At 40.5% G+C, this 12,463-nt stretch overlaps 1 protein-coding gene across 1 annotated transcript in view; it reads left to right on the top strand.

Annotated features, from left to right (window-relative positions):
• LOC105918387 (voltage-dependent T-type calcium channel subunit alpha-1I-like) overlaps nucleotides 1-12,463 on the top strand; it is a 46,208-nt gene that overhangs the window by 23,088 nt on the left and 10,657 nt on the right. The window contains exons 12-23 of the mRNA XM_036136757.1: nucleotides 33-181; nucleotides 353-538; nucleotides 617-749; nucleotides 830-985; nucleotides 1,093-1,146; nucleotides 2,218-2,325; nucleotides 3,042-3,127; nucleotides 4,247-4,370; nucleotides 4,655-4,723; nucleotides 7,160-7,344; nucleotides 7,460-7,586; nucleotides 11,220-11,345. Coding sequence (XP_035992650.1) covers nucleotides 33-181; nucleotides 353-538; nucleotides 617-749; nucleotides 830-985; nucleotides 1,093-1,146; nucleotides 2,218-2,325; nucleotides 3,042-3,127; nucleotides 4,247-4,370; nucleotides 4,655-4,723; nucleotides 7,160-7,344; nucleotides 7,460-7,586; nucleotides 11,220-11,345 — 1,503 coding nt within the window. The remainder of the gene's footprint in view (nucleotides 1-32; nucleotides 182-352; nucleotides 539-616; nucleotides 750-829; nucleotides 986-1,092; nucleotides 1,147-2,217; nucleotides 2,326-3,041; nucleotides 3,128-4,246; nucleotides 4,371-4,654; nucleotides 4,724-7,159; nucleotides 7,345-7,459; nucleotides 7,587-11,219; nucleotides 11,346-12,463) is intronic.

Here is a 12,463-nt window from a genome sequence, read left to right as displayed (position 1 = left end):
CTCCATACTCTCTGTATCACATCCTCCTGCAGCCTCCCCTGATGACCATGGCATTGCAGATCTGTAACACTGTCTTCGCTGCTCTCTTTGTCCTGGAGATGATTCTCAAACAGCTCGCCTTCAGGTGGGCTTACTTCCAGGACTGGAGCAACGTGTTTGACTTTGCCATCGTCATTATCAGGTATGATCCCATGCAAGTGGGTGTCTGACCTGGCTTGTAGCATAGACTCAAGACGGGTCATTATCCAGTGAAACTCAAATAAACTGGATTCAGATTCCAAACGTTTCTCTGTTTCAGAGTTTTATGTGTAATGTTAACTGTAGAGCAAACTAAAATGTTTGTGCCTTTCAGTTTGTGGGAACTCGGAGCCCAATCTGACAGCAAGCTATCGGTGATTCGTGCGTTTCGAGCGCTGCGGTTAGGGAAGCTGGTGCACTTTCTGCCCTACCTGCAGAGACAACTGCTGGTGCTGAAGAGGACCATTGCGGAGGCGGCCATGCTCTGCTGGCTGCTGTTCTTTGGGATCTATCTTTTCGGGTGCATGCTCACACTGAGTCCTATATCTAGCAGAGCAAAGATGAGTAGTTTTAATTTGTATCTGCTGTGTCCCTGCAGCATCGTGGGAATGCATCTGTTTGGTTGCAAGATTGAGAGCTCAGGTCCAGATTTTAGCTCCAACATCGACGACATGGTTGATAACAGGAAGAATTTCGACACGCTCCTCTGGTCCATGGTCACGGTGTTCCAGGTCAGAGTCTGGTATTAAAGTTGCTACCATTTTTGTATAATTTGTTGTATATTCATATTTATTTGTTTATATTCCTGCAGGTTTTGACTCAAGAGGACTGGAATTTTGTCCTGTACAACACAATGGCATCTGTCTCTGCCTGGGCTGCTGTCTACTTTGTTGCGGTCATTATTCTGGGAAAGAACGTGGTCCTCAACATCCTGGTGGGCATTGTTGTGGAGAGCTTCCAGAACCAGGTCAGAACCTGTCCAATCGTTTTCTCCCTTCACTGAAAACACACAGCTGCCTCAGATTTTCAGAAATGTGATTCATGTTGTTGGTTTTCTGCTCTTTGATCTAACAGCCAGAAGAAGTTCTACCCCCTTCAGAATCTGGTTCTGCCACGTTGAACACTGATGTAAGTTTGAACTTTTCTCTCAGCGCATCTTAAGATTTTTCACACCCCATGAACTGTTTCACATAAAATGAAAACGCAAATGAAAAGTGTGGTTTGCATTTGTATTCAGGCCCCAGGCCGACAGGTTTCCCTGTACTTACAGCTCCCAATGGAGAATTTCTCAACCAGCTTTGCACGTCTACAGACAGAAAATGTCACCTATTCTTCTTTACAAAATAGCTCAGGCAGGCAGGCAGACAAGAGATTATGTGGCAGCAGCATTATGTCTTGCCACAAGTTTCCATTTAGATTTCAGTCTGAACTTTGACTAGGCCGCTCTAGCTTATGAATATGCTTTGATCTAAACCAGGGGTGTCCAGGTCTAGTTCATTAGAGCTACTAGCCCTTCTCTAACACCTGAATGAACTGAGTGGCTCCCGAGATGGTCTGCAGTTTCCTTCTCAGGTATCAGGCATCGCCGTGCTATTAGGGAATGCTAATTCAGTTTAGCAGAACAAGTGCTGCACTTTTTTCTGTTAGGTTTAACACTCTCTTGGCTTCTTTTTGCCTCCCTCCATGAATGCTAACTGCACTTGGCGTCCACGTATCAGCAGTGCAGACTATTATTAGATGAAAGGGGAGTGTTTTTGCAACACCAGTACCCACCTGAACAGTTCGCTGAGCAGTTAAACTGTATTTGACAAAGTCTTGAGGCAGATCATTTGCCTGAAATAAATTTTAACCAAGTTACTCTAATCAATTAAGGAATCATTTCAGCCCTAGTTCTTTCATGATGCTGTTTGTTGCTATTTATTTATTAATACTAACATTAGTTAATGCACAGGTGAATTCTGCTGATTCGGAAGTCAAACCCAGACGTTAGATTAATGGGAGCTGAATAGAAATGCATGCCTCACTTTTGTCCATAAAATCTTTGAAGAAATACCATTAAGTTTATGGTTGTAAAGTAAGCAACTTAGTTCAGCTGGTCTGCATGCTTTTGTAAGGCTCTGTACATATTATGGCTTCTGATCAGACCCCACACCCTATTCACCATGCAGAAACATTTGCAAACATAATTTTCTTTTCCAGGATCCTTCAGGTATCAGCCAGGGTCCTTCAAACTCTGAGTCCAGCTCTGGTCAGATGCAGTCAATTCAGGTGGAGGAAGCCGCTGTAACACAGACGGACCAGGACCATGTAAGTCTGTGTGACAGGCAGCTTTCTAGGGCTGCTGTTGAGCACGTTGAGAAGCTAATCCTGAAAGAATGTTTTTAAACATTTAGGGACCTTTAAACATTTAGGGACATTTAGGGAAGCTACACTATTTAAAAAAAGAATATAGAAAACGATACCAAACAAACTTTTAATTTGTATATATCAACCATTATACAATTTGTGTCATTGTAGCCTCATACTTCAAAGTCTTTTATTCACATTCTGGATGAAAGACAAACACAAAGTTGTGCATTTTTCGGATGTGGAAGGAGAACGGAACATGGTTTAAAATAATTTTAATTTCTGTAAATTGTAGAAAATTTTGGCCCTAATTCAGAGCCCTGAGGGACACCTTTTGTCGCATTCAAGTAATGTGGGAAAAGACCTGTGAGCTAAACACACTGCTTACGACCAGAGAGATTATTTCATTCATAAACAGCCAACTGCTTAGTCTGAGCAGCCAACATCTAAAATCTGCTGGCATCAGATGACACATGGTCTGCAGTATTACCTTATCAAGAAAAGTCCATGAAAGTCAAGCAAGGACACAGAGTTTATTCTATCCTGGGGTATAGTTAATACAGACATTAAACAGCCTCAGTTTAACACACTAGGCAGAACAGCTTCAAAGTTTTCCAGTTTTGTTTTCTATGCTGTCAGGAAGGTGAAACCAATGTCTCTGATGTGTGACTGTTTAGGGATCTATGGGCTGGATGAGGAAGATGCAGCGCTGGTGCAAAGACCGTGAAGATTGGTCCCTCTATTTGCTGTCTCCACAGAACTGGCAAGTCAGAGATGCACACCCACTAAGACACAGAAATTCACTGTCAGTGTATTCAGCACAGGATAGATCTGATATTAGAAGGAATTTTATAATATGCTGAGATAATTATTAATGCAACTTGACCAAAATGGAGCCATGGTTAAATCGGACTGTGGCTCTGCATGGCTTAGCTCTGATACACATTCTCTCTCTTTTTCTTCTTCCATTCGTATAAAAACATTAAATTGTCTGTTACTACTCATAAACACTGAAACTTACAATCAGTCTTCATCTTCTGGACTTAGGCACAAACAGTAGTTAATGCTGTGGCTCCCCAGCTAAGGGAAAGGTATTTCTCTAACAGATAGTGGTGCTTTAAAGGTGTGGAAGACTGGGCGCATATTGATTCAGCATGGCTGTCCACTTAAACTGAAAGATCACCAGAATAATCATGACCCTGGCACTGGAAAACACTGCATGTTGTCTTCAAAACACAGCACCCTTATGGGGAAACAGGATGGTGGCAGCATCATGCTGTGGGGAGGCTTTTTTTTTTTAACAAGGACAGAGACTTTGGTCAGAGTTGATGGGAAGATGGATGAAGCTAAATATGGAACTGTCCTGGAAGAAAACCTGCCAGAAGCTGCAGAAGGATTAAACCAAGCGTGAAGGTTCAACTTCCAACTGGAAAACAACCCTGAACATACTATACTATAGACTAAAGCACATTCATATGTTAGAATGGCCTAGTCAAAGCCCAAATCTAAATCAAATTGAGAATCAAATCCAGACTTAACAATTAATGTTCATAGATGTTCTCTGTTCAATCTAACAGAACTTGAGCTGTTTTGGTCAAATATTTTAGTCTCTTGATGTGTAAAACTGATGGAGGTCAATTAAATTAGATTGTGTTGAAATTGATTAAATGTTGCTCTATGAATCATTGCTTTTACTTTTACTGAAGACTTATAAAACAGCAAAATGAGTGTTTAGATAAATTTCCTGCAACCTGATAATCAGATTGTCTCATTTAGAAGTAACTTGATTGGTGTGTTGAAAAATAATTGCACCTTCCCCTTTAAAATAATCGTCTGTTTTGCTGAATCCAGCTGTTTTATAACTGGATTTGCATTTTCTTAGGTGGCGTCGATTTAGCACAAAGGTTGTCTCCCATAGGAATTTCGACATGGTAATCCAAGTCTTTATCATGATTAACTGCGTCACCATCGCCTGGGAGAGACCTTCCATCCAGCCAGAGAGCATGGTGAGAGAAATTCACACCCACACCAGTTCCATTCCCACCCACAACACCAAAACACTGCACGCACACGCACGCACACGCACACGCACACACACACACACACACACACACACACACACATACACTGCTATTCATAGATGAGCTGCACGTTACGATCTGATGACCTGGTCCAGATGAGCGGTGCTTTGTGAAAGAAGTACCAAAACACACCAGCACCCAGACAGGCCACTGAAAGGAATCAGCTGTGTAATATAAGTTGTATTAAGTGGAGCACATGTTTCCCTTAGGAACGTCAACACTTGGATCAGATCTCTCATGTCCTCTCAGTCATCTTTCTGCTGGAAATGCTTCTCAAGGTAAATTTACTGTATGTTACTTTTTGAACTCCTGTGGGACTTTAAACGGGCGTCAGGGCTTCTGGATCCCCTAGCATCTGCCTTGGTGCTCTGGAGGCCGGGTCTTTGGCTCCTCACAACTGCCATGGAGCATTCTTCTTATGAAAAAATCTTACATACACAAGCACATGCTTGCACTTGGATTCTAGTAGATTCACTTCTTATAAAGAAAATTCCTATTCACATCTTTAGCTGTCACTTTATACATTTCGTATTTAATACTGTATATTCTTCAGGGATCGTATCAATCATCATCACTGATGATTACCTTACAGTAATCACCGTAAGGTATTGCAGGTACCTATAAGGTATATATAAGTATAGTCAGTGTGCGATTTGCAAAAAAACCAGAGGGGGGGATAATTTCAAAAGTTGTATTAATGAATCAAAGTTGTATTAATAATGGTTAGCTAGCAGGTGCTCTTTCAGGTAGCTAGCTAGATCCAGTAGGTTAGACTTTTATTATAAAAAACTTGCGCCATCTACTGTCGGGACTCAGGAGTGGGTATTAATTTACTTTAACCGCTTTGAGCAGAAAATGTAATAATACTCTTTGAATACAAACAACAAAATTAATTTACAAATGTTAGGGACACAAGACATGTATTAATATCAATTTTGAAAAATCCATCATATTCAGGGGTTAAAGCAAAAACAATCAATTTGACTGAAAACATTTTCTAGTCAGCCCATATATTCCCGGGCCGTGGACGTCATGCCACCTTAGTAACCTCATTTGCTTATTGTAACAAGTCCACTTTAACCAAATCTGACAGTTCCATTGACAATTCCTGTATGTCTCCCACCTTCCAGCTTCAGAGCCTTTGCAGCATCAAGGACAGCCCTCTGCATAATCTTCTTCACTTTCCACATCCATAACATCACCTGGTTAACTTTCATATTTGCAGCATCAAGCAAGTTCTTCCTCCGCACTTTTGCCAAACTGGTCCACAATCCACTCACCTTTCCACTTTACAATTTCAAAACCCTCCATAACCTGCAGATAAGTGAAAAGACAGCAGCTTGCATCATTACATCATCTTCTTCACACCTGTACATTAACTCTACTATAACATTCAATATAAATCAATCCTATATACTCTGTGTACCCACCTCTCGCTCATTGACTGCTGGAGATGGTCAACAGCCCCTCCACGACCCTCTTTGTTACAGAAAAGCACAGGTGGAATAATATTTATAATTTTTTGTTTTACTTTTTCCGAATCAGACCCAGTCAAACCGGGACATCGTTTCACATTCCGACCCTCCTTCTTCTTCTTAAAAAAAGCGCCTCATGCTAAATTAGCCTATCTACAGCGTTACTCTTTCAGTTTTAAATAAAACATAACAGCAACAGACACACTTACCGAGGGAAGTTGTTGTCAGCTGTTTTATGCACTAAACTTTCTGACCTGCTGCTTTACATAAATCCAAAGAAAACCTTTGACTACCGCTACTTTCATTCATGCATCTGTGGTCAGTTTGAGATTTTCTTTTAAAAGTTAAAATGATTGAACACCGATAAACCTCAGACTGGTAGATTTCCGCTTTGCAAAGACCCGCCCTACTCTCCTTCTGATTGGCTAATGTCCTAGCTCTGCCAGATTTCATTGGTTAAGCGCAGCTTGTTTAAAATCTTGAATAAAAAGTCTACACGGAACATTTTGCGCTTATTTTCCAAATGACGAAAGTCCCTCACAGCGACGGAGAACATTAAACCCTGATAATATAACTTATTCAGATCAGAAGGGGGAGGAATGTATCCCCCCCAGGGATAAAATGCGAATGACTAGACGGGGAAATCCACCCATCCCCCCCAGCAAATCGCACCCTGAGTATAGTTGTCAACCAATACATCTTGTAATCAATAATACTATATTTTTTTCACCGATTTTATCAATGCATTGCTTGTCTGTACCTGCAATACCTTATCAGTTGGTTTTGCTGCTCTTTTTATATCTCTCTTTGCAGGTGAAGAAGCAGACTCAGAGGATGTTATATTGTGCTCTCCCTTTCCTCTCCTCTTGCTCTATCACCTTTTCTTCTCCTTCAACATTTTGTCTCATCTTTGTCTCTCCTTTTTTCCTCTTTTACCTTCCCATTTAAGTGTCCATTGAACATGAAATAGTCCCAGCATAAAATTTGATAAAACTACTTGCATATATAAATCAAGCGGAGCACTATGGCGAAAGCAGTAAGGCTCCACTTGTGAAAGTAAAATCTGTTGGGCTCGTTTTGGCATTAAGACAACAATTCTTATTGCCACATTCCCAGACAGGACACAAAAAAATAAAAAATGGAAATGCTTCTCAAGGTAAATTCACTTTGTTTCTTTTTGAACTGCTGTGAGATTTTAAACATTGTATTACAGACATAATGGATTGTTTTTTAAACCAGATCTCAGCGCTTGGGCTGGTGTTTGGGAAGGGGAGCTACTGCCACAGTCTCTGGAACATCATAGATGGCTTTTTGGTGATCACATCTTTAGCTGACATCTGCATGGAGCTCATGTCATCTGAAGCGGACAGCTCCCTGGACATCCTGAAAGTCCTGCGCCTGCTGCGTACGCTCCGTCCCCTCAGGTGCGTCGTTTATGTGTTCAAAATGGTCGTATTTCTGGGGATTTATGCTTAACTGTGTCTGCGGACGGGTGTATTGACAGATAGACACTAACTTGTTTGTGTTTGTGTGATGCAGGATGGTCAAACGAACACCCAAACTGAAGCTGGCTGTGGAGGCTCTGCTGGCATCTGTTAAACCCATGGGGAACATCATTCTCATTTGTGGCATTTTCATCTTCTTCTACAGCCTCCTCGGATTGCAGGTTGGTTGGTGCGCACGCTCAAATGTCTTTTAAAATGACCCAGTATCACCTGGACTCAGCCAGACACTTCTACGGTACTTTAGAAAACTATTGATGCCCTTTTAGGTTTTCAGGTTTTGTCAAGTTACAAACTGTAAAGATTATAATAGCACACAGTTGTAATCCTCCCAGTCCTTTGCCCTGGAGAAGCAGTCTTCTTTAATTGTTGACTTCTTAACGTGTAACTCATCCACGAACCAGAACCTTACCCCGCCCAATCTCATACTCCAAAATATGCGGAGCGTAGGCAACACCTTGTGAACCAGGAAACGTGTTGAGGGGGTGAGAGCTGGGTGTGGTCTGGGCCACTAGTAAAAGCTAAATAAATGTTAAATAAACTAACTGAATGCCAATCTAATAAATTGCTCCCCTGAAATTGATAAACCACAAAACTCAACCTTTAAACTCCAACTCGCTACAGAGACACAAAACAGAGCTGCTTTTATAGTCCACATCAGTTTCTCCAAATGGCGTCACAGAAACCTTTGAACCAATAGCAATATTGATGCGAAATTAGATGTAAGACCACTGTTTAACCCTAGGAAAGAGCCACACTGACGGTTTTAGACACAAAAGCAGGATCTAAACATGCACTAAATTATCAAAATAATAACCAGGATATGTAGACGGCACTATAAAACCATGTTAACAGTTATTTTTAGCAAAAAAAAGTTGAGTTACCCTTCAAGTAGGAAATGATTATTGAGCCAGAAACTATACTTTAACACATTTAATCTAAACAAGCCAGAGGAATGATACAGCTCAGCACTGGACTCTCATATTAATCACGATGCAGGAAAAGGTCAAATTAGGAAGTTAGAGCACCAAACTCTTGGTTATATCAGTTTATATAGTTTAGCAAGGAGACGCCTCTGCAGGTGTGGTCAATCCCTCCCATGTTATCTTTGGGATGTGTGTCACTGTTAGACTGTGAAATAGCATCAACTCCAGGTTTCTTCCACATGACCATACTGCCCCGAGATAACTGTCCATTTGTTGATGTATGCCACATCTGTGATGTCCTCCGTCTCCGCGAGTCATCTGTTGTTTCCCAGTAACTGCTTTCCACAGCTCTAGCATCTGTAATCTCATGATCTTTAATAAAACTCTAATGTTGTTATTGGGATTTTATGTTATAAACCAACCAACACTGAAAGCTAAAAAAAATCATAACCATCTGAAAAAGTTGGCAGGTATTTATATTCAGCACTGTTTACACTGATACCCCTCTTTAAAACCAATGGTAACTGATCACTATTTAGAAGATAGTGTTGAAATTGGGCCCACCTGTGTGTAATCTTATCTCAGTATAAATCCAGCTGTTCAGTTAAGACCAATGAACAAAAATCTTCATGAAAGCCAAGGAACACAGGAGACAGACCACAAATAAAGTTAGTGTCATGATTGGAGTTTTGTTATTAGTTTGTTTTGTACTTCTTTCTATTTTACCGATTCTGTCTTAGGTTTAGGTTCTGTCTTAGTTTTGGTTTATGAAATAGTTTGAGTTTTGTTGTGGTTTGCTTTTGTTCTTCGTTTTATATTATCAGTCAGGGTCCTGCAAGCTTTTATTTCAGTTCTGTTCACTTGCCACCTCACCTCCCTGTTTTCACCCAATCAGTTTGTCACTCCCCTGTCAGCAGTCACCAACCTATCAGTTCGGTTCTCTGTCAGTCACTCCCCTGCCTCTGATTAGTTCCACCTGTTTTATCGTAATTAGTTTCTACTCAATTCACCTGCTCACTCCCCTATTTATACCTGCCTCTGTCTCCTGCACTGTGCCAGATTATTGTCTTTTGAGCCACTTGGTGAGTCTAGTCCAGCATTGCCTGTTCTGTTTGTTTACCTGTTGACCTGACCCAATTAGCCTCCGGATTTCTGAGACAGCCTGAACCCTGTACCTGATTTTTCCTGCCCTGTTCTGACTGCCTGCTTGTATTACCTGACCAGTTTCTGTTTTTGGAGTTTCTGAGTCTGCCTGATCCTTGCTTGTTTATTCTCTTCTACTGGTGTACCGACCTTGGATTGTACTCTGACCACTGAGCCTGCCTGTCGCTGTCTTACCAGACTGCCTTTAATAAACTCCTCTAAAGCTCATCTGCTTGTCTGGCCTAAATACTGGGTCCTTCTGTCCCCGTTCGTGACAGTTAGGAAGTTTAAGCAAGAGTTTAGCTTGAATAAAACATCAACAATTTTGAACATCTCACAGAGCACAAGTCGAACCATCAGAATGGAAGAACCCTGAACTCACACATGGTCTTGGCAGAGTCATTATGTGAGGTCTAACCAGGACAGGGAAGATGTTCAGAGTTGATGGGTCTAAACGAGGAGCCATCCTGGAAGAAAACCTATTAGCGGCTGTAAAAGACTTGCAAAAGACCTGAGACCGGGATAAAGGTTCACTTTCTAGCAAGGTTAAAGCTTAAACATGTCAGAGCTACAACAGAATTGTTTAGATCAACGTCCGTTCACATTAGGATGGTTCAGGCAAGGCAAGGTTATTCATAAAGTATTTTTCAGTAGCAAGTATATTCAAAGTGTTATACATGAATGAAACAAAAAAACAGGAAAGAAAAGCATTACACATTGCAGTGGAATTGTAGTAGTAGGTCAGATATATAAGACAAGTTGGACTACAAACTTCATTTAAAGGCAACTCTAAAACCAGGTTTTTAACCTGGATTTAAACGATTTCAGGGTTTCAGCACACATGGATAAGTTTTTCCAGACCCTGCTGAGACATTAGTCCTTTAATCCCGGAAATGTTCTTCAGGCGATACAAAACGGACTTGGTAATTGTATTTAGATGCTTTTGGAGGTTCAGGTCAGAATCCATCACTACACCAGATTTCGGGCCTGATCCGTGGTTACTAGCTGAAGCTGTGGGCTAACATTTGATTGCTCTGCTATTGGTCCAAAAATTATAATTTAAATATTAAGGTTTTTGGACCTGTGGTTTGCTTATTCTATGGCAGCTTAGGAGAAGACTGTTTAGAATGAAAGTTAAAATGTAAAAAAATCCAACCAAACAAGCAGGGAGCAGAGGCAAAAGCATCCAAGTAGGCGGTGACCAAAACCCAATTAATCTCTGGCAAAACTCAAAAAGTGAAATTCCTAGATGCTCTCTGGGCAGTTTGACTGAGCTTTTGTGCAAATAAGAATGAGAGTCACACCCCAAAGGACAGCTGGAACTGCAGAAAAGGATGGCCTGCAAACTATTGACACAAGGGGGCTGAATGAGAAATGCATGCTGCAAATTTCGCATTTCTGTTTGAAAAATCTTTTGAATACCAAGTAGGATTTTCCATCTGGTTTATAATAATGCTCTACATTGTGTTGGTCTATGACTATAAATTCCCATTAAATACAACAAAATTTGTAGTAGTAGTGTCTCAAAATGTAAAAAGGTTCAAGGTGTATGAATACTTTACAACTAGAGATCACTCTCCAGCAAGGTTAGTTCATTTATAGGACACTAAGAGCTTTCCTATTTTGCTGCATCATCAGTATAAAAGCCTACGAGGTTTGAGGTAATAGTCTGATGGCTACGGTTGATTAAACTAAACTCTGTATTTATGTCTTCCCCTCCAACTGAAGCTGTTTAAAGGGAAGTTCTTCCACTGCGTGGGTGGGAACATAACCAGAGTCCTCAACAAGTCTGACTGTCTGGAAGCCAACTACAAGTGGGTTAAAAAGGAGTACAACTTTGACAACCTGATTCAGGTAGGAACTGAACAGTAGGGAAACAAAGCTGAGTCACATTTTCTTGGCTGTTTAATACACACCAGTGATAATTTGTGCTCATTATTCATTTGTTGGTCAGAAATGTCCTGTGTCCTAAAGCAACATTTAAGCGACTCCAATAATCACTTTCTCTGTGCTATTTTTCTTGTCAGGACATTTTCATATAAGCGACATCAGCAAGCAAAAAAAAAAAAAATTCTAAATTTTTCTCCACAATAACCAAATATTTTGATAAAAATGTGTGTGACAGATAAACACAAAGTAGTGCATAATTGTGAAGTGGGAGGAAAATGGAGTCAGACTTTTCATTTTGCATGTTCTTCAGAATTGATTTTTGACACGTAAATTAAAAATTAATGTTTACGGAAGTCTTAATCAGCTTTAGGTGTGTATTTTGACTGGGCCATTCCAACACATGAATATATTTTGATTTTAGCCATTCCACTATCCCTCTGGCTGTGTGTTTAGAGCTGTAGGATCATTTCTGCCCATGTCTCAAGTCTTTTGTTGCCTCCATCGGGTTTTATCCTAGGATGGCTCTTTTTTAGCACCATTAATATTCCAACCAACTGTGATCAACTTCCCTGTTCTTGCTAAAGTAAAGCATCCCTGCAGAGGCATTGTAGCATGCCTCTGAGCATGTCTGAAGCCAGATGCTGTAGACAGGCTCGACTTTGTTGCTGAAAATGTGTAATAAATAAAGATGACAAGAATGTACTTCTGAGTTTAGTAGGTTTGAAACATGACAGTTTAATTTTATTTACATGTCAGAGGTTTGTTAAAATTGTGTTTTGTACACAAGTATATTTTTTAGTATGATGAAACTTTTTTTGCGTCATCACTCCCAAAAGGTGGACATTGTTTTGCCAATAGCATAAGATATATTGATAAAAGGTATTTACTCCAAAGGGGAAATGTTTTAACTCATGAAGAGGCACTTAGATAAAAAATAAAAAAAAGAATTAGCTTGAAGCTACACAAGGGAAGTGAGACTTGGTCTTAGATGTAGACTCAAAACTGAGAAACCTGCTCGTTGTGGTACCACTAGAAGTGTATTATGTTTGTATTGTTTACCATGGCAGGGCTGGGCCTCTTGT

Source organism: Fundulus heteroclitus, chromosome 5 (genome assembly GCF_011125445.2).
Source record: "Fundulus heteroclitus isolate FHET01 chromosome 5, MU-UCD_Fhet_4.1, whole genome shotgun sequence".
In the NCBI taxonomy this organism is placed as follows: domain Eukaryota; kingdom Metazoa; phylum Chordata; class Actinopteri; order Cyprinodontiformes; family Fundulidae; genus Fundulus; species Fundulus heteroclitus.
This window is presented reverse-complemented; position numbering and strand designations above follow the sequence as displayed.